Below are 25,501 nucleotides of genomic sequence, written 5' to 3' on the forward strand. Positions count from 1 at the left end.
TTTTAACACTACCAAAAAAAGAAAGAACGAGATTGTGAGATAAATGACTGAAATAGTACGTTAGAGATATATCCATTAGTGTTATCTTCTTCTATCAGCTTAAGTTTATAGAATGAGTAGTTTCATGACATGGTATCAAAACTTTATGTCCAAAAAATCAAGAATTCGATCATAAAAAAATAACAAATCAAGCCCATCAGCTTAACGAAAAGAAATTGTCATATGAAAATACTCTAATTTAGGCTAAATCACTTTTTTTTTTATATAGTAGAGATCGATGAGTACTCGATAGATATATAATTGTATATGTTTTTCTATCAAACAATTTAATTATTAGTTTTTAGAACAAGTTATTTTATATATATAATATTAGAGTTTATATGATTAAAGTTTAAACTTGAATCCTTTAATTATTATTTCTGTAAATAATGCTCCTTAAACTTGAAAATATGTCTGTAATTTGATTATTTTACGTAGCTGGACTTTTTACCCAAAAACATTGTGGTGGCCACCGGTTGAATAAATTAAATGAAGTGTATTGAAACCCAACCAACCACTTTAAAAGCTGTCCTTCTCTAATTTGTGTAAATGTGTGTTCACGTTAGCGTCGTCGTCATTATCTTATCAACTAACATCATAATAATTGTAGCCTTTCATTCTCATTATACATAAACTAATACCCTTCCATTACAATATATATATAATATTTGCAATCTTATCTGTGATTGTGGATTGAAGTTGAACTATATGGAAGATAGTGATGATTGATTTATGATGGATGATGTGCCATAAAAGGAAGACTCATCCATGATATAATTCATGGTGACTTTCTTAAGGTATAGTAGTATTGTTGATTATATTATAAATTATTTTTTAAAAAAAATTAAACTAATAAATAACAATATAAGAATAATTATTATTGAATCAATAACCACCTTCAAGAGTCGACGAAGAAGTTTAAATTTCAAAAATTATATCTATAATATACCATACGATTTTACTATGGTAGCGTTTGGTGAAGAGACAGAAACTGAAAAACTAAGATTGAGAGACAGAAATTAAGAGACAGAGACAGAAATAAATTTTAGTATTCTGTTTGGTACAAAGTAGGAGACAGAAATTAAAATAAGAATGAAACTCTAATTTAATTTGTACAAAAGCTAAAATTAAAATTAATTAATTCAAATGAGGATATTTTAGGTATAAAATGTTATTAAAGTTTCAGTCTCTGTCTCTGAAAATTTCAGTCCCCTATGTCCTCACTTTTTGGAAGTACTGAAATATTGAAATTTTAGGAATAAAGACAGAAATTTAATACTAGTCTCTGAACGAACAAACATGATACTGAGTTTCAATCTCTCAATCTCTGTCCCAATACCTCAAAAAAACGCTACCTATACGACGAGTTAATTAACTAGACAAATAATTAAATAATGTCATATAGGAATGTTCCCTTATAGTCTTAGATATGGAGAGATCGACATACTATTGATATGAGTAGTTTTATAATTTTTTCAACATGAAAAATGATTTACTATAGTTATAAGTACGTACGCTGTCATTTCGGTTTTATCATGAGAACCGAATCAAATTTGTTCATTTCAATTGGATTAATCAAACTAAAAAATTCAATTGCCAAATTTAGTAAGCTGATGAGTGACAAAAATATCAGTGAATTATTGAATTGATTTATTTTTTTTATTGAAAAGCCCATTAAAATTTATAAAATTTTTGAATATATATTATATCTAATTAATTCTGATTGAAATTATTTTAGTTAAACTTTTAAATTTTAAAATTATTATTATTGTGCCAGCTATATATCCATGTATTTTTACCCATATAATGCAAGGCATAATGTTCCATTGTTATGTATAGCAGTAGATGTCAATCAACTATAAATGTTTAACAGTAATAATAATTAATATATTATTTTAATTTCCTTCATATATACGTTCCTTGCTTTATCGTCCAACATGTGTGCTTTTACCCGGCTTTCGGCTAATAAATATCATACATCTATTATATATTATTAATTTTATAATTAAAATATATTATATATTATTTTTTATTATAATTAAAATTATTTTTTTTTAAATTAAAAAATTATCTCTTCTTTTTTTCTTTATCTTTCTTATTCTTTCGATCATTTTACTTTTATATATTATTATTAATAACTAATTATAAATTTAACAACTAAAATATACAACGTTACATTCTCTAATTATATTAAAATTAAACTAAAATTAAAATATTAATATAGTTATATTATATATTATATATTTATATATTACTAACTAAATTTGATAACTAAAATATTTTACATAGTATTTTTTTATTAAAATTAAAAAATATATATTTTTTTTAAAATTAATAAATTCTCTTCTTATATTCTCTCTTCTATCTTTCTTCCTTTTTATATTTCTCTTTATTTTTTTCATTCAATATATAATTTATATTTTATATTTTATATTAATAATTTGACAAATTAAAATATGTCACTAAATATTTTGTTATTATAATTAAAATATTTTTTTTTAAACTAACAAACTCCCTCTCTCATTCTTCTACTTTATCTTTCTCTCTCTTTTTTTATTCTCTATTTTTCTTTACCTTTCTGTTCTACAAAAAATAAAATTAACAAAATAATATAATTAAAATAAAAAATTATTATTATATATATATTTTTTTATTTTTTATTTAATTTTAAATGTTCAACACTTATCTTTTAAATTTTTATTTTTTAAATATTTATTACATATAATTTAAAAAATATTAATATTGTGATTAAAAGTTAGAATCAAGATTTAGTTATTTAAAAAAAATTATTTTAAATTAATTTTATAATTATCAATATAAATATTTTTATACTAATATCTAATTATATTTTTATATACTTAGAGAGATAAAATATAATTTTTAAATAATAAATATAAAAATTAATTATTTATATTTGTATAACATACTTAATATCTAGTCAAATGTAAAAGTGTACACGTTAAATTATTTCAAATTTTAGATAACAAATATTAATAATAAAAAATTAAACTTTTTTCACATGAAAATAATAACTAAAAGTCTTATTATTTGATTTTTTATCTAAAGAGACGCGGGTCATTTCAATCGACGGAAATTTTTATCCTCTATAATCTTTTTGTAAAAATAATTTGATTTTATAAATTTTTTATGTCATAATCTATAATGTGAAGACAAAACTAACATAATTTTAAAAAATTTATATTTTTATAATATTATTATAAATAAAAATACTAATTCTAATTAAATACGTTATTCAAAATATATGTCGTTGTTTAAGACAATTAATAAAATAAAAGCCATTGGCTATTAGCGACTAATTGCGTGTTGTCAACGCTGTTTTATTATTGAGTGAATGTAATTATTAAGGTTGGTCACAACTTTGATATTCTATCCTTAAATTTTGAGCACACAGGGTTTCACAATTGAGTTTTATTACTTAAAACTTTCTTCTTATAATCAGGATTGTTGTATACATAATATATTGAGATCTCGGCCAGTATTTAATAATGTAGGCCACCTTTTGGTTTAATTTCGTGTGCCATAATTTTTTTGGTTTTCGATGCTACTATGCCAATCTTAGGATATCATAGTTTAAGAGGTTAGTAACGGCGAAAAACAGTCATATATATATGAGGCACGTGCAGCAATTACTCGATCGAATTCTTATAGATCTGAAAAAAATTATGAAAAGTAAAAGTTACTATTTTTATATATACTAATACATTATGTATGTTTTGTATTCATATGTGTTAGTTTATTTAAAAATATATACTATATACTAGTCAAACTGTATATTACTATATATTATATTAATAAAATGTTTCTTTTCAGTTCACAATATTTTTATTTATTGTTCTCCTATTTTGATAAAATAAAGTATTCTTCAATTACCTTATCTTTTACACAATTCTAAATTTAAATAAATAATAAGATAACAATACAAAAAAAATTAGTTAATTATTATTAGTGTATTAAATTACCAAAGTGATGGATACTATAAAGAATAGCATAGTATTAATAACAAAAGATCCAATGGGTAATCTAACTAGATTATTATTACTCTCTTTAGTGATAATCATTCTGCTATAAGAAATTATAGGTAACTAATATTTTTCATTGATTTTATTTTATTTTTTATACTAAAAGTGTGGACCTTCTAGTATTATCTCTTTATACTTACTATCTCTATAATAGAATATATTTAAGAAGATTTTTCTTATTAATAATGTGCCATTTTTTAAAAATTAATTATTTAAATACCACTTTTTTTTAAGATGGCAGATGATTTATTATATTATAATTAATTATAATAACATAAAAAGGGTGATAAGTAGATAACTAATTTTAAAAGAGAAGTATTTTAATATTAAGTTTCAAAAAAAATAACATATTAATTAAAAAAATTTATTTAAGATATTATACATTAATATAGTATCTAAGTATATTTACTATTAGTTATTTTATATTTAATAAAGAGATATTAAAATATTATATTAATATAATATCCACATATATTTCTTACTAATTTGATATAAACACTTCTTATTATTATTATATATTTTTATCTAAAATCAGTATAAAATATATCCTAGATACTATATAAAATATATAAAATGTAAATAGATTATAAGCTTATTATAACACTCCACAGTCCACACTCCCTCCTATAAATTCCTTGATACAATAACCAAACCAAACCACCAATTTGAAAACACTCTCTTCCGCCCCAATCTGGGCAACATGATGAGCCCCCTTTTTCTCCTCATCCTCCTCTTCTCATCCCTCACTGTAAGCTTCTCTACGTCATAATTTTACATATCCACTTTCATCTTTACATAATTTAGGCTATTATCATTTCTCCATTATAATTATTATTTTGTAGCTCACGTCATATATATTTTGTAGCTAGTCTTATTAAATTCCTAACTTCATTTACCAACATAATTGTTATGCATCATAATTAATTAGTAGAAAATGTTTATATTAATTTGCAGTCTAACACATTATTTGATGAAAATTCAAAAGTGAGAATGAAACTAATAATAAAAAAGATAAAATGATAAACACATTTCTAATAACATCCTTCTCATGAAACGGATTACCACGCAGGTTGGTTTCTCCGGCAGCAGCGGAGATCAAAATCCGTTCACGCCAAAGGCGTACGCGTTGCGGTACTGGGACAAAGCCATTCAAAACACGCTTCCAAAGCCATCCTTCCTCACCTCCAAGGCCTCACCACTAACCGCCATTCAAGCCGCTAAGTACGCCAAACTCGCCGCCACCAACGCCCTCACCACGCGCCTTCCCGAGTTCTGCTCCGCTGCGCACCTCCTCTGCTTTCCTGACATCACGCCCAATCTCTCCAAGCGAGACAAGAGCCAAAGCTTCACCGGCTACGAAGACGGCCAGAACTTCACCAGCTACGGAATCGGCGGTGCTGGAAGCGTCAACAACTTCAAGAACTATTCCGACGGCTTTTTCAACCCCGGGGTGAACGAGTTCCGCTCCTACAGCCGAAGCTCCGGTGGCGGCAGCGAGACCTTTACGGGTTATGGAGAAGACACAAACGTCGTCGAGGAAGGCTTCAACACCTACGGCAAAGGTTCCGGAGGCGGCACCGGAGAATTCACACAGTACGGAACCAACTCAAACGTCCCAACCCTCCGGTTCTCGTCGTACGGCGAGGCAACCGGCGGCAGGCAAGAAAGTTTCTCCAAGTACAGCGACGACAGCAATGCCGGAGATCAGACGTTCTCGAATTACGGCAAAAACTCTGCGGGAGCCGTGAGCGAGTTCGACAGCTATGGTAACAACTCGAACGTGGCGTCGTCGACCTTTGGTAGCTACGGCGCCGGTGGCGCGGGACAGAACGAGACGTTCACGAACTACGGGATAAACATGAACGTGCCTGAAGAGAATTTCAATAACTATGGGGCTGGAACCACCGGAGGAACTCAAACATTCACGAACTATAGAGATCAGGCGAACGTCGGTGATACCTCGTTTTCTTCGTACGATAAGGGATCGAACCAAGGAGAGGCCACTTTCACCAACTACGGCCACTCCTTCAACGAAGGCACCGATACCTTTAAAGGCTACGCCCTCAACTCTACGGCGGGCAAGGTTAGTTCTATTATTTCTTTTCTACCTTGCTAAGGATTTTTTTATTTTAATAAATAAATGAATTATAATAGTTATCTAAATAAATAATTTACATATATATATATATTTAAAAAAATTAAAAATAATAAAAATATTAATATTATCAATAATTTAAACTTTTAAGTATGCAACTAATATATAAAAAGATTAGTAGAAGAGATTAAAGTAGATATATTTGATCAATTAGTACTCAAAAAAATTGGTAAAATAGTGGGAAGAGAATTGAAACGGTTATCTCTAGAGATAACCGTTTCAATTCTTTTCCTACTATCTCATAATCTCTCATAATAATTGGCAAACGGTTATTTTTATTTTTTAAATTTAAATCAATCCAATTGAATCATAATTTAATTTAAAAATTTTTTAAAATGGATATCTTTGATCAAAATTACATAAAAAATTTTAGTTTAAATTATGATCCAATTGGATTAATTTAAATTTGAAAAATAAAAATAACCGTCTGCCAATTACTAAGAGAAATTGACGGGGATACTAGGAAGAGAATTGAAACAATTATCTCTTCTACTATTCTCGTCAATCTCTCTTAATAATTAGCACACAGTTATTTTTATTTTTAAATTTAAATCAATTCAATTGGATCATAATTTAAACTAAAATTTTTTATATACTCTTTTGATCAAATATATATCCATTATAAAAAATTTTAAATTAAATTATGATCCAATTTGAATGATTTAAATTTGAAAAATAAAAATAACCGTTCTTCAATTATTATGAGAGATGAATGGATAATGGGGAGAGAATTGAAACGGTTATCTCTCACGTGGATAATGGAAGATAACGTGAGAGATAACCGTTTCAATTCTCTTCTGTTATTCCATCAATTTTTTTGAGTATTAATTGATCAAATATATCTATTTTAATCTCTTCAACCAATTTTTTATATACTGCATGCTAAAAATTTAGATTATTAATAATATTAATATTTTTTAATATTTTTAAATTTTAAAAAAAATATGTACTAAACGAGATATGATAAAAGAAGAATATTTATTTCGATAATTATTTTTTAAATTATTTATTTTGATAATTATTATATTTATTAAATTTATAAAAATAAAAAATCCTACTAACATCACTTACAAAATTACTTGCAAATAAAAATTTAACTATTTTTAATATATATATTTTATATCATTAATTTATTAATTAATTTTTAATATATACGTAGAATTATTATATTTGTGTTATATTTAACCTTTTATATTGTCAACTTTTTTTATAATGAAATTCTATCATGGTTTTTTTATTTATATTTATGTAAATTTGTAAGTAAATTTTTTAATAAAAACTAATTAAGTTTATCGTTAATTTTTTACAATTAGCATAGTTAATTGATTTAATATGATATCTTAATAATATGAAATTATTATATAATTATCTAATCACGTTAATTGTTTTGATAACTATTTTAACTTTTTTTATATATACGGTATTGTCAAATATAATTATATGTGTCAGATTCTCTACGTGTGTGTAAAATACTAAAATACTAAATATTTTAAAAAATATTAAAATTATTTGATATTTAAAAATTATAAAAATGTACATACAAATTATCTTTGTATAAAATTAATAAAAAAATAATTAAATAATTTAATAAATTTAAATTAAATTATCATCTAATAATTATTAACTATTACTTTGATATAAAATTAATCACGTATAAATTTTTATCTTTAAAAATTTAGCCTATAAAAATTAGTTATTTATTTAATTTTGAGCGGGCATATATTCTTTCTAATATTTTTTACTTTGTTACTTTGAACGCACGTAAGAATATTTCAGTATTTTGAGTATTATTAATTGTTGGTTGCATAAAAGGCTGGGTTCAAAGAATACGGTGTGAACACGACCTTCAAGGAGTACAACAAAGACGGTGTCTCCTTCTCCGGCTACACCAACGCCACCACTTCTTCCGCCCACATTAGTGGCAGTCTGGCCAAAAAATGGGTGGAACCAGGCAAATTCTTCCGCGAAAGCATGCTAAAGGAAGGCACTATTATGCCCATGCCAGACATCAAGGACAAGATGCCAAAAAGATCATTCTTGCCCCGCTCCATTTTGACCAAATTACCCTTCTCCACCTCCGAGCTCAAGCGCATCTTCAAGGCCTCCGATGAATCCTCCATGGACAAGATGATAAAAGACTCCATGGGAGAGTGCACCCGAGCTCCCAGCGCGGGGGAGACAAAACGATGCGTTGGATCTGTGGAGGACATGATCGACTTTGCAACTTCCGTTTTGGGGCGTGACATTACCGTTAGAAGCACCGAGAACGTTAACGGGTCAAAGAAGAATGTGATGGTGAGTAAGGTCAAAGGGATCAACGGTGGGAAAGTAACCAAATCTGTTTCTTGCCATCAGAGCTTGTTCCCTTACTTATTGTATTACTGCCACTCGGTTCCTAAGGTTCGGGTTTACGAAGCGGATCTTTTGGACCCGAATACGAAAGCTAAGATTAACCACGGTGTTGCCATCTGTCACTTGGACACCACTGCATGGAGCCCAACCCATGGTGCATTCTTGGCCCTTGGATCGGGTCCTGGTAAGATTGAGGTTTGCCATTGGATCTTTGAGAATGATATGACTTGGACCATTGCTAATTGAGGAACGACGGATAATAATTGATCCGATCAAAGCAACCTCCATCATCAGTTATTAAGATTTTAGTGGTGCTTTATTATTAGTTTTTTTTTTTTCCTTCCTGTCATGCATTCAGGGTTTCGGTCCCGATATGGTTTATATAGTTGTTAAAAAATAACGAAGAGATTGCCTTTTTAAGTGTGTATTTTATGGCTTCTATCTCATGGTAGCTGTAAGCCAATGCAACGAATCAATCAATCAATCAAATGTGCATTTTGAATTTACATAACAGCAGTAATAAGTATTACCCAACATCTATTCAATAAAAATTGAATTTTATGGTGACTATACGAATCGTTGACAATATTTTAAAAAAAATGTAATTCACATTAAAGTTATATTTGTATCGTACCCTGTAAACTCGGAATCTTACGACTTATATCTCGGTTATATTGAGCAATTTAAACCTGTAGTTGAACAAAATCTTATCACGTAAACGTCACTCTCAAACTAACTCCTAAACAAAATCAAAACTCAAGACTATAAAAACGGTAACAACGTCAGGAAGTACACACAAGTTACAGAGCAATAATTCGATTATACTCATAAGCTTTTAGAATATATTCTTAACTGACTTGGGCGTTGGAACCATTTTTGCAGGTACCATGCTCGAGTTCACGTTCAAGGCAGATACTCCCTGTAACAGACAAGGTCATCTCCTCTGGAACTAGGGGTGGAAACAGGCCAGGCCAGGCCAGACTTTGCTCTTAACAGGCCTGGCCTGTCATACAGTTGATTGGCCTGAGCCTGGCCTGCAGCCTGTTATAGGCTCTTTATAAAGTACTAGGCCTGGCCTGTTATTCAGCCTGACCTGGCCTGAAGTCTGTTAAAAGGCCTGCTAATTTTTTTTACAAAAATAAAAATATTATTTAAAAAAATTATTTTTTAATAAAAATAGTTATATGTAATATGTCATATATTTAATATTTGTAAAAAATTTTAAATTTTTAAGATATTTAAAATATACAAAAATATATATAATAAAATATAATAAATTTAAAATATCTCATAATTTAATTAATAATAAATAATTATTTATATATTTAATTATATTTTAACAGGCCCAGGCAGGCCTGACAGGCCTATAAGGCTAATTAGTGAGCCTGGGCCTGGCCTATTAATGTATTAAGGCTTTTAAAAGAGCCTGAGCCTGTACCTATTTTATAACAGGCCAGGCCAGGCCAGGCCAAACACAGGCCAGGCTGCAGGCCCCTGGCAGGCCGCCTGGCCTTTTTCCACCCCAATCTGGAACCGACGTATAACGCGGAGAAGAGTATCCTTGCTAGAACATTTGGCGCCCACCGTGGGCTCCACCCTCACTTTCTTAGTATTAACTTAACAAGAATTTTCTTGTGCAGTTCTCTTGTCTTTGCAGGAACGCCGCCGAATCATGACGGATCACTCAGTGACCCCACAACACAATCTCTCCAATGCCGAACTCTTGGCGGCTAATGCTGCCTTATTAGCAGAAGATCAGCGTATGGCGGAATTATTGGCGGCAAAACAAAATGATGATCAAGAGGGTAAGGACAAGAAGAAGGTCAACAGTCATCCTCATGAAGACAACTGTTCTTGCTGAGATTGGCCAGTGTATAACTCGTTTGCCGGTGAATACTTGTAAACTCTCCGTCAAGATGAGGTATACGTCGGCAATGAGAGAACAAGGGGGTGGGTACCTGCAAAAGACACTCCGACGCTCAAGTCAATAAATGTTTAAGAGGTATAAGAATAATTCTATGAATATAGAATGTAAGACATGAAATAGAAGTTATCATGTGTTGTGTGTAATAACTAATAATTCTATAAATATAGAATGTAAGACATGATATAGAACTTATAGAACTTATCATGTTGCCTCTTGAGATTAGATATAGAAGGTTCCTTTTATAGGCATAGAATTGATGGTATGACTGTTGATCATTAAGTCAGAATAATGGTCATTAAGTCGATAATGAAGGTGTCAGTTACAGAATGAATGATAATTAAAGCCGAGTTATAACTCATAATTCACAATAAAGACCGAGTTATAAGGTGACGGATCATATGTTATCATGTGTTGTGTATAATAATTCTATGAATATAAAATGTAAGACATGATATAGAACTTATAGAATTTATCAACAACCAAGCGGAATCAAACGTAAAAACAGGAGAAACGCCTCCGAAGGGGGAAAGACGACAAGGTCCTTTTTCCAAAGAGATCATGGATTTCGAAATGCCTAAAAATTTTACTCTCCCGACGATCTTAAAATCGTACAAGGGGATTGGAAATCCCAAGATTCATGTTACAAAATTCGAATCCATGATGTTTCTCAACAGTGACTCCAATCCCATCTTGTGCCGATCTTTCCCTACTTTTCTGGATGGCGCCGTATTATTGTGGTTCTCTAATTTACCTAAAGGATGCATCTCGAGCTTTGACGAATTTGCAAAGCTATTTACTAACCATTTTGCAGCTTCAAAAATCTATGTGCGGGATTCAGATTACCTCAGCACAATTAAACAAGGGCAACACGAAAGTTTAAAGGAGTATATGACGCGTTTCACAGAGGTAGCCATGCAGATCCCCAATCTTAACCCAGAGGTGCAGCTACATGCCATAAAAAGCGGACTGTGTCCTGGAAAATTCCAAGAGGCGATAGCGGTGGCAAAACCAAAAACGTTGGAAAAATTCCGAGAAAAAGCTACAGGCCAGATAGAAATCAAAGAACTCAGAGAAGCTCGGAAGAATGAAAAGCCGACTAAAAAAGAAGACGAAAGGCATCACCGACCCTTGAACAGAGATCATAGGAAATCATTCAAGTTGGCACCGAAGTTCGATTCATATACGAAATTTAACACAAAGAGGGAAGACATAAATAAAGAAATTCTGCACAACAAGCTGATAAAACCGCCGAGCAGAGCAGGTTCGTACCAAGATCAAAAGTACGTGGACAGAAGCAAACACACAACAGATGAGTGCGTGGTGGCGAAAGATTTGCTAGAAAGATTAGCAAGACAAGGCCTTCTAGACAAGTACATTGCCTCCAGAAAGCATAGAGAGTCAGCAAGGGATGCAGAGAAAGAAAAAGAGTCCTGGCAGAAGCAGGTGGAAACACCCCCGTCCAAAGGGGTAATCAACTACATTTCAGGTGGCTTTGCAGGTGGCGGAGCAACCACCTCTACAAGGAAAAGAAGCTATCGAGCAATGATGACGATGGAAGGATCTCGTCCAGAACCACATACCTCGGCCCCGACATCCCGCATCGATTTCAGCATGGCCGACTTCAAAACACCATGCCCAAATTTAGATGACCCAGTTGTCATCTCAATCCACATGGGAGAGTTAACGGTAAAAAATGTCCTACTCGACTCGAGAAGTAGCGCCGACGTCTTGTTCTACTCAACATTCAAAAAAATGCACTTCAGTGACAACGCATTACAGCCATCACCTGGGGAATTGGTAGGGTTCTCCGGAAAAAAATGTATCAGTATCTGGATATATTTGGCTGAGAACAACAATTGGAGAAGCTCCAAACTTCAAAACATTGGATATTCAATTCCTGGTGGTGGATTGTCCTAGTCCTTACAACATTATCCTAGGACGACCATCACTAAACGCGTTTGGGGCCATCATTTCGACGGTCCACCTTTGTGTAAAATTTTCATTGCAGGATAACAGGGTGGGGACGGTATATACCAATCACAAGGAGGCTAGACAGTGCTACAACGCATGACTCAAAGCAGTAAAAAAGGAGAGCACACCTCGGATTCACTCAGTATACAATTTGGAAAACATTCCAACTATGGTCGATCTGGACCCTCGAAGTGAAAACAGTCGTCCTACACCCACTGACGACCTAGAAAAGGTACAGTTAGGACAAGATGAGCAATTCACTAACATCAGATCCGCTTTCCGTGCAGGAAACAAAGAAGACCTTATCAGAATATTAAGGACCAACGCCGATCTTTTTGCATGGACACCGGCAGGCGGCGGATATGCCAGGAATCGACCCGAGCTTTATCTGCCACAAACTGGCAGTCAATCCCAACATTAGACCTGTATGACAAAAGAAAAGAAATATGGGGCGGGAAAGAAGAAAAGTAGCCGAAGCAAAAACACAAAAGCTTCTGGAGGCAGGATTTGATGCGTGAGCATCTTTCCTATATTTCCCTAGCGAATTTGCATTTAATTTATCGAGTTTAATCAGGAATTAATTATCTTTTAGCCACTATAGATGCTACTTTAAATCATGTATAATTCTGTTTATTTTAGGTAGCATTTGGCTGGATTTGATGGAGTTTCCGCAGAAAAAAAGAAGAAGGCGAATGATGTTGTCAACCCCGACCTTCTTGCACTCAAACAGAAATAACTTGAGCTACAGAAGTCCAATTGACATGATTTTAGTGGCATTGGAAAGCTAACTTTCAGGACTTTCCAACGATATATAATAGTCTACCCTTTCTCTTCATCCTGTATGGTCAAGGTGGCGCCTAACTTGGATTTCACCAAGTTAGGCGCCAAAGGAAAGCTCCACACGCCAGATGCACATCAAGTGACGAGTTATTTGCTGCCTCAACAGCGTCATGAAGTTAGGCGCCAAACCTAGCCAATTAACAAGGGAAGAAGTGGTCCCGTATCCAAATTTATGATGGCAGCGAAGATATTATTTATTTTTTGATCAAAACCTTATTTTAATTACAAATAGGAAAATACATTATTTGGTTTTAGAAACTATATTTTACATTAATTAGGATTAGATATAAAAGGGAAAAGAATAAGCCCTTCAGGCTCTTCTCTTATCTTCAACCTCATTTCGCACTTTACAGTTTTTAGAATCCTAGTTTTCTCTCTGAACCATGAGCAACTAAACCTCCTCTGTTAAGGTTAGAAGCTCTGTCTATTGTATGGATTGATAATATTATTTTTCTATTTTAATTCATGTGCTGATTTATATTTCAAGAATTGTTTTCGTTCTTTATCTTATGAATCTGGGTGGAACGGAAGTATGACCCTTATTCTAATTGAGTTCTTGTATAACTTGGAAAAGCTCTTTACTTGAACAACAGCTTGAAAACATATTCTCCTAAATTTCTAATTATCTGGACTTAACGGGATACGTGACATATAATCCTCTTATATTTGGGTAATTAGAATTTTTGTGGCATATAACTGGAATTGACCTTCACCCTCTAATTGGAATTAAGTGACCAAGGAATTGGCAGTTGATGAATTTTAGAGGAGACTAAAAAGGTCTAAGGAATTAGAGTTTAGTCACATATAGTTTGTCATGAATTAAATCTTGCATGATTAAAATAGTTAGTAAGAAAAGTCAATCTAGAAAATAGATAACTCTAAAGCCTTAACTGTTTCTCCATACATATTTCACAACCTGTTTACTGCGTGCTTTTCTGATTCTCTGAATTACTGTTTAATGTAATTGAACTCTCAACACTCTTTTCTATTTGTCTAACTAAGCCAATCACTCAATCATTGTTGCTTGATCCATCAATCCTCGTGGGATCGACCCTCATTCACTTGAGGTACTACTTAGTACGACCCGATGTACTTGCCGGTTAGTTTGTGATCATAAATTCCGCACCAAGTTTTTGGCGCCGTTGCCGAGAATTGATTGTGATTGACAACTACTCATTGTTTGATTGCTTAGATTAGATAATTTTTTCTTTTAATTTGTTTAATTTTAGTGTTATTAATTTTTATTTTTCATTTTTTCTTTAATTTTTTGTTTTTCTTTTCGTTTCCCATCCCCCTCCTGTCCCTGTCTTATCTTTTTTACTTCATTTAACTTTTGAATTTTTTTTCAAAACCTTCGTCGTTTTTTTTTATTTTATTTTATTTTTTATTTTTATTTTCTTTTATTTTCATTCTGTTTCTTTTCATTATTTTTTATCTTTCTATATTTTATTAGTTTTATTTTACTTTTGTCTTTAATTTCCAATAAAAAAAATATTTGCATCATATATTTTTTTTAATTCCTGAAATTAAGTTTGGTGTTACCTAGCTAATTTTATTTTAATTTTGCTTTATATATTTCGAATTTTTTGCTTAAGTTTAGTTATAATTTTTGAAAATTTCTATAGTTAAGTGTTTAGTATTTTTATTTTATTATTTTACACAGGTTATCTCACTGGAAACTCTCTACACTCTGACGTAGAGAATCCCATCTTTTCTTGTCTTATGTCTGTTCATGAGGAGGAATAGGGATAGGGAACCTCTTTTAGACTTTGATCCTGAACTCGAAAGGACTTTTAGGCAGTGTTTGCAACAAGCAAGACTTTACAAGGCTGAAGAATCCACTATGGATCATAACAATGCTGCTAATACCAATGTGGCAAATCCGAATGGGAATGAGCCTAGAAGAGTGCTTGGCTCTTACACTGCTCCTAATGCAGATCTTTATGTTAAAAGTATTGTGGTGCCTCCTATAGCTACAAACAACTTTGAACTGAAACCACAACTAGTTACTCTTGTTCAGCAGAATTGTCAATATCATGGACTCCCTCAAGAAGATCCAAATCAGTTTATTTCTGATTTTCTGCAGATTTGTGACACTGTGAAGACCAATGGAGTGAATCCTGAGGTATACAAAATCATGCTCTTCCCATTTGCTGTGAGGGATAGAGCAAAGCTATGGTTAGATTCTCAACCCAAGGAGAGTCTGGATATTTGGGATAAAGTTGTCACTGAATTTCTGACTAAATTTTTTCCACCTCAAAAGATGATTAAGCTAAGGGTGGAGGTTCAGACTTTCAGACAGAAATATGGTGAGACCCTTTATGAAGCTTGAGAGAGATTCAAGCTACTGACTAGGCAATGCCCTCCAGACATGTTCTCTAGATGGACTCAGCTGGATATCTTTTATAAGGGCTTATGTGAAATGTCCAAGATGCGCTTAGATAATTCTGTAGGTGGTTCTTTGCACATGAAGAAGACACCAATAGGAATCCTTTGCACTCTGAAACCTCTCAGAAGAGAGGCGTGTTGGAAGTGGAAGCTGTTAATGCTCTTCTTGCTCAGAACAAGCTTATGTCTCAGCAAATAAATCTACTTACTCAACAGTTGAGTGGAATGCAAGTTTCAGCTGTCAACACCCAAAATCCACCTCAAGAGGCCCCTAATGACATGACAGGTAATTTTATGCAAAATAAAAATTATGATTATGCTCAATCTTCTTCTGAACAGGTCAATTACATAGGGAGTGCTCCTAAAAATCCCAATAATGATCCCTACTCTAAGACCTACAATCAAGGATGGAGAGATCACTTAAATTTTGGGTAGAGAGAGCAATCTCAGAGGCCAAAAAAATTTAATAATAATTCTCAGGGTGGTTTTCAATAGAATAATTTTAATAACCATCAGTTTCAGTCATCTCAGTAAGCAACTTCTTAGCCCCAACAGAACAATGATTTGGAAGCAATATTGGCAAGTTTTAGACAGAAAACCAGAGCATCAATCAAGAACTTGGAGATTCAGATGGGTCAATTAGCCACAAAAGTTAATGAAATTGATCAGAGGACCACTAATAGCCTTCCTGGTAACAAAATTCCAAATCCAAGAGAGGAATGCAAGGCTATCACCTTGATAAGTGGACAAGTGGCAAGTACGGAAGCACAAGTTAATGAGGAGCCAGTTGAAAAAGAAGCTCCAGAGGAGAAGAAGGAAGAAGTAGAGCACGTCCCTTCAAAGCGTGCGGACAACCCATTCCCAGACTCTCTTGACACTTATCCTACATTGCCAAAGGCTCCTGAGTACAAGCTTAAAATGCCATATCCTCAAAGACTTAAAAAGGAGACCAAGGACAAGTAGTTTTCAAAGTTCTTAAAAGTATTTAGAAAGTTGCAAATCAATATTCATTTTGTTGAGGTTTTGGAGCAAATGCCTCTCTATGTCAAATTCATGAAGGAGTTGTTATCAAAGAAGAAGCCTTTAAAGGGAGATGAGATAGTGGTCCTAACTAAGGAATATAGTGCCATCATTCAGAATAACTTGCCAAGGAAGATGTCAGACCAGGGAGCTTTAAAATCCCATGTACCATTGGGAGCACCACCTTTGAGAAAGCGTTATGTGATTTGGGAGCAAGCATCAATTTAATGCCCTTGTTTGTGATGAAGAAGTTGCAAATCCAAGAGTCACAACCCACAAAGATAACATTACAGATGGCAGACAAATCTATAAAGCCTGCATATGGATTGGTGGAGAATGTCTTGGTCAAAGTGGGTAAGTTCTTCCTCCCAGGAGATTTTGTAATTCTTGACACAGGGGAGGATGCAAATACCTCTATAATTCTAGAAAGACCATTTCTAGCCACTGGAAGAGCTCTGATTAATGTGGAAGAAGGTGAATTAGTGCTTAGAGTGCATAATGAGCAACTATTCTTTCATGTTTTCAAAGATATACATTCAGCAGGTGAAGAAGAGAGATGCATGCAGACCGAGATAATTAATCCAAACCTTCAAGAACCCCCTGATGAATTCAATATTCCTTTTGCTGAGATTTTGGAGCAAATGCCTCTCTATGTCAAATTCATGAAGGAGTTGTTGTCAAAGAAGAAACCTTTAAAGGGAGATGAGACAGTGGTCCTAACTAAGGAATGTAGTGCCATCATTCAGAATAACTTGCCAAGGAAGATGTCAGACCCAGGGAGCTTTCAAATCCCATGTACCATTGGGAGCACCACCTTTGAGAAAGCGTTATGTGATGATTTGGGAGCAAGCATCAATTTAATGCCCTTGTCTGTGATGAAGAAGTTGCAAATCCAAGAGTCACAACCCACAAGGATAGCATTACAGATGGCAGACAAATCTATAAAGTCTACATATGGATTGGTGGAGAATGTCTTAGTCAAAGTGGGTAAGTTCTTCCTCCCAGCAGATTTTGTAATTCTTGACACAGGGGAGGATGCGAATGCCTCTATAATTTTAGAAAGACCATTCCTAGCACTGGAAGAGCTCTGATTGATGTGGAAGAAGGTGAATTAGTGCTTAGAGTGCATAATGAGAAACTAGTCTTTCATGTTTTCAAAGATATACATTCAGCAGGTGAAGAAGAGAGATGCATGCAGATCGAGCTTATTAATCCAAACCTTCAAGAACCCCCTGATGATGCACAGTAGAATTTGCAACTCAAACCTCCCTTGGTAACAATCCATAAAATTCCTCCTGACATCAAACCTAAGTTTGGTGTCGGGAATGCATCATCCACCAAGGCGGAGGTTCCCAAAAAGAAGAAAGTACCCAGGGAATGGAGAAACAAAAAGATCGCCACTGAAGGTTTCTCCCCAGGAATGAAGCTGGTGTTGACTAGCAATCCAGTGTGGACTTATACAGTAAACAGAATCCTCTCTCTGGAGCATATTGAGCTACTTTATGGAGACACAGGAAAGAAGTTCAAGGTGAGGGGTGAAGAACTGAGCCCCTATGATCCTCCTCCTTAGAGGAGCTGACCGTCAAGCTAGTGACGGTAAAGAAGCGCTTGTTGGGAGGCAACCCGATGTTTTCGTATCCTTAGTTTACTGTTGCTTTAATTTTATTATTTATTTGAATTTCATTGAGTTTTTACTGTTTTTTCTTTGTTTTATGTGTATTTTGATCATGCTGAATATTAAAAAAAAAAAATAGAAACAGGTTCCTAAATACAAAGTTTCGAACACCCGGGAGGATATTGATTCAAATTTGGGTGACGCCTAACTTGAAAATCTCAAGTCAAGCACCACATACTACGTATAGAGGAGAATTTTGCACTGGAGGGTCTACGCCTAACTTGAGAATTTTCAAGTTAAGCGCCGCATATTACGTACAAGGGAACGATTCTTTCTGTAGGGTCTGCGCCTAACTTGAGAATTTTTAAGTTAGGGCAAGCTGTGAAGACACACCTCAAATTAGGCGCAATCGAATTCAAATTAGGCGCAGGTGTTTGGACTCTCGGGAGGCCTCAAATTAGGCGCAACTTCTTTCAAGTTGGACGCAGCGGTAGCTGGCACTCACAGGTGGTCTCAAGTTAGGCGCGTTGAAATTCACGTTAAGCGCCAGGTTTGGGGTCTTCACTCCAAGTTGGGCGCAACAAAGCCTTAAGTTGGGCACCATTAGTGAAGAAAGCATAGAAGTTAGGCGCCCGGGTTTACAAGTTAGGCGCCAGGCCATATGTCCAACCATCAAGTTAGGCGCCGTATAAAACTATAAATAAAGTTAGGCGCCAGTGTTTTTTGTCTTTTTATTATTTTCTTGTTCTTTTGTATTAATATTTATTTTTATTCTTCCATACCTTTTTTTTTATGTCTCTCTATTTTCAGTTCTTCTTTACTTAAAAACAAGTAAACTTTTAAGTTTGGTGTTGTCGCTTCGCTTGTAGATTTTCTGTTTATTTTAATGGCATTAAAGGGAGGCAAATCATCTTCACGGAGGAGCACAGCCTGAAGAATGAAACGGCCACTAGGATAACTGAGGTAGTTGAGTTCCTTTCATTCTATATTTCTTCCCGTTCTTACTATGTTATGTTCATGTTTTCCATTGTTTTGTCTTAGTTATTGCGTGATCCTTTGTTACTTCAATTCCTAGGTTCTAGTTTAATCTGCTATTTTTTTCTATTATTTGCTTTAATTCTGAAAGGTGTCTCATGTATTGCTCACTGAACTTGAATTCAAAAGAAAATGAAGAAGAAAAAGATGTATTGCATGAGAAATAGAGTTTATGACAAAGAGTAGTCTTATTTACTTAATTGTGGTGGTATTCTCTTTGATTCTAAATGCATGACATGAACCGTGAATATTTGAATTTGAATCAAATAATGTTAATGTATAAGGAATAGGAATTTAGAGAACTATTATGAATTCTCTGAAGTTAGTGAAAGCTTAATCCTTGAAGCAAAAGAAACAGCAAAAGAAAAATAAAAGCAAGGTCCAAGGCTCTGAGCATCAATGACTAGGGAGGTCAAACATGATTAAAAGCTCAAAGAGTTGTTTTCCTAGTCATCTGCTTGTGGTGTGAATGTGTCAAGTAATCCTTGAGACAGAGCACTAAGAGTTGAGATCAAATGCATTTAACAGAGTATGCCAAAGGCTTTGAGCACCACTGTCTGGAAGTAACTGAAAGAAAATTTAGAACTTAAAGGGAGTTCCCCAGTTAAGTGCTTGTGGTGTTTTTTGTGTCAAGTAACCCTTGAGACAAAGCATTTAAAGTCACGGCTAGGCTCGAAGTGCAAAGCACCAAAAAAAATTTGCTGTGTTCAAGGATTAAACTGAAGTATAAAAAAAATAGAAAATTCATAATATTATCCGGATTCTAATTTCGAATGACAGTGACATCCTTCTGATTCAAAGAATAGTAAGATGCCAAAACTATTCAGGATTGCAGTCGTAAATCCCACTTCAAGAAGAGACATGAGCTTAATGGAACTCTCACTCTCATGCAAATTCACATCCTAAGCCTATGTTAGTTTTGGTTGCTTGAGGACAAGCAACAATTCAAGTTTGGTGTTGTGATGCGTGAGCATCTTTCCTATCTTTCTCTTGTGAATTTGCATTTAATTTGTCAAGTTTAATCAAGAATTAATTATCTTTTAGCCACTATAGATGCTACTTTGAATTGGGTGCAATTCTGTTTATTTTAGGTAGCATTTTTGGCTGGATTTGATGGAGTTTCCGCAGAAAAAGAGAAGAAGGCGAATGATGCTGTCAACCCCGACCTCCTTGCACTCAAACAAGAATAACTTGTGCTACAGAAGTCTAATTAACGTGATTTTAGTGGCATTGGAAAGCTAACTTCTAGAGCTTTCCAACGATATATAATAGTCTATCCTTTCTTTTCATCCTGTATGGTCAAGGTGGCGCCTAAAGGAAAGCTTCACACGCCAAATGCACATCAAATGACGAGTTATTTGCTGCCTCAATAGCGTCATGAAGTTAGGCGCCAAATCCAGCCAATTAACAAGGGAAGAAGTGGTCCCGCGTCCAAATTTATGATGGCAGCGAAGATATTTTTTATTTTTTAATCAAAACTTTATTTTAATTACAAATAGGAAAATATATTATTTGGTTTTAGAAAATATATTTTACATTAATTAGGATTAGATATAAAAGAGAAAAGAATCAGCCTTTCAGGCTCTTCTCTTCTCTTCAACCTCATTTCGCACTTTACAGTTTTTAGAATCCTAGTTTTTTCTCTTAACCATGAGCAACTAAACCTCCTCTATTAAGGTTAGGAGCTCTGTCTATTGTATGGATTGATAATATTATTTTTCTATTTTAATTCATGTACAGATTTATATTTCAAGAATTGTTTTCGTTCTTTATCTTATGAATCTGGGTGGAACGGAAGTATGACCCTTATTCTAATTGAGTTCTTGTATAACTTGGAAAAGCTCTTTACTTGAACAACAGCTTGAAAATATATTCTCTTAAATTTCTAATTATCTGGACTTAACGGGATACGTCATATATAATCCTCTTATATTTGGGTAATTAGAATTTTTGTGGCATATAACTGGAATTGAACTTCACCCTCTAATTGGAATTAAGTGACCAAGAAATTGGCGGTTGATGAATTTTAGAGGAGACTAAAAAGGTCTAAGGAATTAGGGTTTAGTCACATATAGTTTGCCATGAATTAAATCTTGCATGATTAAAATAGTTAGTAAGAAAAGTCAATCCATAAAATAGATAACTCTAAAGCCTTAACTGTTTCTCCATACATATTTCACAACCTGTTTACTGCGTGCTTTTCTGATTCTTTGAATTACTGTTTAATGCAATTGAACTCTCAACACTCTTTTCTGTTTGTCTAACTAAGCCAATCACTAATCATTGTTGCTTGATCCATCAATCCTCGTGGGATCGACCCTCATTCACTTGAGGTACTACTTGGTACGACCCGGTGCACTTGCCGGTTAGTTTGTGGTCATAAATTCCGCACCAGGATTCATCCGGGAGCTTTGATTTTTTGAATGGTTAGCCAACGTGGTAATGGTGCGAAAAAGCTCAGGGAAGTGGTGCATGTGTGTGGACTTTACCGACTTAAACAAGGCATGTCCGAATGATTGCTACCCACACCCTAACATAGATAGATTGGTGGATGATACCTCAGGATTCCCAGTACTCGGCTTCATGGACACTTATTTAGGGTATAATCAAATACTGATGCATCCAGGAGACAAAGAGAAAACATTATTTGTGACTGACCAAGGGAATTTTTGTTACAAAGTCATGTCCTTTGGGCTTAAAAACGCAGGAGCAACATATCAACGACTAATGGACAAAGTTTTCAAAGAACAAATTGGCATAAACATAGAAATATATGTAGATGACATGGTAGTCAAATAATGCTCGGAAGAACAACACAAGCACGACCTCAATGAGATCTTTAAACAACTCAGGAGACACAATATGAGGTTAAATCCGGAGAAATACGCGTTCAGAGTACAGGGAGGAAAATTCCTCGGATTCCTACTGACTAACAGGGGGATAGAAGCCAACCCAGACAAATGCCTTGCAGTAATCAACATGTAATCTCCTCGGACCAAAAAAGAAGTCCAGCAGCTAACAGGTCGGCTAGCAGCCCTATCCCGCTTCTTGCCAGCAGTAGCAGAAAAATCTTACCACTTCTTCAACACCCTAAGAAAGATAGACAAATTTACCTGGATAGAGGAGTGCGAAGAAGCATTCACAAAATTCAAAAACACCTTAGGGTCGCCACCTATATTGAGGAAACCAGAACAAGGTAAGCCGTTAAACCTATTTCTTTCCATTTCAACTAACACAGTTAGTTCAGTGCTTGTAACAGACAATGGGAAAGAACAACACCCAGTATACTTCGTAAGTAAGGTATTACAAGGTGCCGAAACGAGATATCCAATGATTGAAAAATTGGCATTTGGGCTTATCATTACAGCTCGGCGGCTGCGACATTATTTTCAAGGATACCGAATTATAGTTCGGACCAATCAACTACTTCGCCAAATTTTAACAAAACCAGACCCAGTAGGAAGACTTACAAAATGGTCCATTGAACTCTCAAAATTCGATATTACCTATCAATCCAGAGGATCTCCTAAAGCCCAAGCCCTAGCTGACTTTGTCTCTGAATTCACCGGCGAAACGGAGGAGGCCGAACAATGGGAACTATATAAGGACGGTGCATCAAATGACAACGGATGTGGGGTAGGAATACTACTAAAATACAAAACAGGGGTGCACGCAGAACAATCAATCAAATTCCTATTCCAGACAATAAATAACCAGGCCGAGTATGAAGCATTATTAGCAGGGCTCAGACATGCAAAGGAAATCGAGGTGTCGAAGTTGTGGGTGTACTGCGATTCCTTACTCGTAGTACAACAGGTAACTGGTAATTTTCAAACTAAAGATCCCCTTCTAGAAAAATACTTGAATCTTGTTAAAAACATGATAACGGACTTTCAAACATTTGAAATAAAGTATATACCCCAAGAACAGAATTGTAGGGCAGATATCTTATCAAAGTTTGTCACATACAGAGATGATCAACACTCAGAAAACCTAGTACATCTCACACTGACAAAACATAGTCTAGATATGCAATATGTTTTAAGTATGACACACGAACAAGATTGGCGAACTCCAATAGTCCATTACTTGAAGACAGGAACAATACCGGAATGGGAACCGAGGTCTTTCAAAAGGAAAGCACACAACTTCACACTGATAGGAGATAACTTGTATAGACGAGGGTTCTCCCGACCATTACTCCGATGCCTCGAAGAAAACGATGCCAAGGCAGCTATTGCCGAGATACATGAAGGAATTTGCGGACACCATGTGGGAGGACGAAGTCTAGCCATAAAAATACTGAGAGCAGGTTACTATTGGCCGACTATAAGATCGAATTGTGCAACAAAGGTGCAACAGTGCGACGCATGTAAAAAATGCTCGCCCCTAATTCACAGCCCGGCCGAAACATTACATACAACCAACGTCAGCTGGCCATTCCACAAATGAGGATTAGATATCCTCGGCCCTTTTCCAGTATCACCGGGACAGGTAAAATTTCTTTTGGTAGCCGTTGATTACTTTACAAAATGGATAGAAGCACAGCCACTGGCGAGGATAACCTCGGACAAGGCCCTAAAGAAAAATCTGACTAAGGCTAAAGGTCGGTGGGCAAAACTTATACCCGAAATACTGTGGAGCTACAACACAACTCCCCAGACGACAACAAAAGGAAGTCCTTTCAGACTGGTTTATGGATCTGAATGCATGATTCTCTTAGAGCTTAACCAAGGCTCGATGAGAACCGAACACTTCGATGGAGATAGCAATGAACAAACAAGGCGCGTCGAGCTTGACCTTATTCAAAAAGGACACTACGTTACAGAGCTAAGGCAAAAGTCAATGCAATTGGCTATGAAACAACAATATGACAAGATAGTTCGACCAAGAACCCTTAAAGAAGGAGACCTGGTGCTCATACAACTCGAAGACATCCAAAAACCTCCAAGACATGGGAAGTTGGCAACAACCTGGGAAGGACCTTTTCGGATCGCTAAAGTTATCGGCGAAGGGGCTTACTGCTTAGAAACATTAAGCAGAACAACCATACTAAACACATGGAACATCTCATCACTCAAATATTATTATAGCTGATCATACTGATGTAACAAGCAGGATCGCCAGGTACTCTTTTTCCAAACCACAAGGTTTTTTCCCTAAGGAGGGTTTTACTCGGGTAGGTTTTAACGAGGCCGACCATCCCGCAAACCTCAAACACGAGGATCATTCAAATACGAAACAAAGTATACATACTCTATACTACTCAGTTATATTCTACAATATTACGAACCAACGATATCAAAGTTGGAGTCATAAATAACAAAATAGTCATATCATAGTCAAATTCTGAAATCAGAATTCGGAAAAACAGTCAATAAAACCGGAACAAACACCGGCTACAGTACTTCAAAACATACAAACTTTTATCTACTTATAAAGGCATAAAAATTCAAAAAGGCGGCGGCACATTCTCGTCATGATCTTCGCCCGCCTCATCTTGCACTAGCTTTCCATCAATAACAATTTTTGTCACATCAAGATGACGAACATCAAACTCAGGAGCAAACAACGACACTTGAGAAACAGCTCGGTCGAAGCCCGAGGTAAACATCTCTATACCTTGTTTCTCCAGCTCATGAATTTGAGCAGTCATCTCACCTTTCGTCTTATCACTATCCCTTATCTCGCTTTGAAGTAAACGAATATGATCTTGAAGACAAGTGATTTCATCCTTTTTCTCCCCCAACTTAGCAGTAACATCAGTAACAGCCTCTTCCTTTTCCTTCATCTTCGCAGTAATATCAATAATAACCTTTTCTTTCTCTTTCACTGAACGTTCCAAAGCAACAAACTTTTCCAAATCAACTTGCTGCTCGGAACCAAGTAATTCCGTAGTGCAACCAACGCACAACAGGCGAGCAGCAACCACCTGGTACACAAAACAAAATAGTAATGAGAACAAATAAGTCCGACCAACAGTAGCACAAACGACACAATGATTACAAACCTGAACGTATTTGCCTAAAGCTTCCACACCAGCACGACGAGCAAGGAGCATGTCCCCAGGGTACTGAGAAACCCTATCTGAGAGTTCAGCCAAAGGAAACTGATCATTC

General features: G+C 34.7%; 3 protein-coding genes across 3 annotated transcripts; all 3 read left to right on the forward strand.

Annotated features, from left to right (window-relative positions):
- The first annotated feature begins 4,602 nt into the window (after positions 1–4,602).
- Positions 4,603–9,092, forward strand: LOC112733916 (polygalacturonase-1 non-catalytic subunit beta). The gene is made up of 3 exons (XM_025783031.3): positions 4,603–4,827; positions 5,149–6,162; positions 8,047–9,092. The coding sequence occupies exons 1-3, from the start codon at positions 4,780–4,782 to the stop codon at positions 8,830–8,832; spliced, it is 1,848 nt and encodes a 615-aa protein (XP_025638816.1). The 5' UTR covers positions 4,603–4,779; the 3' UTR covers positions 8,833–9,092.
- A 1,166-nt stretch (positions 9,093–10,258) lies between these two features.
- On the forward strand, positions 10,259–12,430 carry LOC112735521 (uncharacterized). The gene is made up of 2 exons (XM_072232087.1): positions 10,259–10,436; positions 11,325–12,430. Exons 1-2 carry the CDS (start codon positions 10,259–10,261, stop codon positions 12,428–12,430), a joined length of 1,284 nt encoding a protein of 427 aa, XP_072088188.1.
- A 4,595-nt stretch (positions 12,431–17,025) lies between these two features.
- Positions 17,026–24,479, forward strand: LOC112735522 (uncharacterized). The gene is made up of 3 exons (XM_025785056.2): positions 17,026–17,086; positions 22,621–23,754; positions 23,863–24,479. The coding sequence occupies exons 1-3, from the start codon at positions 17,026–17,028 to the stop codon at positions 24,477–24,479; spliced, it is 1,812 nt and encodes a 603-aa protein (XP_025640841.2).
- Positions 24,480–25,501: the final 1,022 nt, after the last annotated feature.

Source organism: Arachis hypogaea, chromosome 3, assembly GCF_003086295.3.
Source record: "Arachis hypogaea cultivar Tifrunner chromosome 3, arahy.Tifrunner.gnm2.J5K5, whole genome shotgun sequence".
Taxonomy (NCBI): domain Eukaryota; kingdom Viridiplantae; phylum Streptophyta; class Magnoliopsida; order Fabales; family Fabaceae; genus Arachis; species Arachis hypogaea.

What these genes read in the sequence shown, in the direction of transcription:
- LOC112733916 (XM_025783031.3), top strand. Translation starts at nt 4,780, where the DNA reads ATGATGAGCCCCCTTTTTCTCCTCATCCTCCTCTTCTCATCCCTCACT. An exon ending in TCCTCTTCTCATCCCTCACT is followed by an intron (nt 4,828 to 5,148) that starts GTAAGCTTCTCT and finishes ATTACCACGCAG; the next exon opens with GTTGGTTTCTCCGGCAGCAG. An exon ending in TCAACTCTACGGCGGGCAAG is followed by an intron (nt 6,163 to 8,046) that starts GTTAGTTCTATT and finishes GTTGCATAAAAG; the next exon opens with GCTGGGTTCAAAGAATACGG.
- LOC112735521 (XM_072232087.1), top strand. Translation starts at nt 10,259, where the DNA reads ATGACGGATCACTCAGTGACCCCACAACACAATCTCTCCAATGCCGAA. An exon ending in TCATCCTCATGAAGACAACT is followed by an intron (nt 10,437 to 11,324) that starts GTTCTTGCTGAG and finishes ACCATTTTGCAG; the next exon opens with CTTCAAAAATCTATGTGCGG.
- LOC112735522 (XM_025785056.2), top strand. Translation starts at nt 17,026, where the DNA reads ATGGCAGACAAATCTATAAAGCCTGCATATGGATTGGTGGAGAATGTC. An exon ending in GAATGTCTTGGTCAAAGTGG is followed by an intron (nt 17,087 to 22,620) that starts GTAAGTTCTTCC and finishes CAACTAACACAG; the next exon opens with TTAGTTCAGTGCTTGTAACA. An exon ending in GGTGCAACAGTGCGACGCAT is followed by an intron (nt 23,755 to 23,862) that starts GTAAAAAATGCT and finishes GCCCTTTTCCAG; the next exon opens with TATCACCGGGACAGGTAAAA.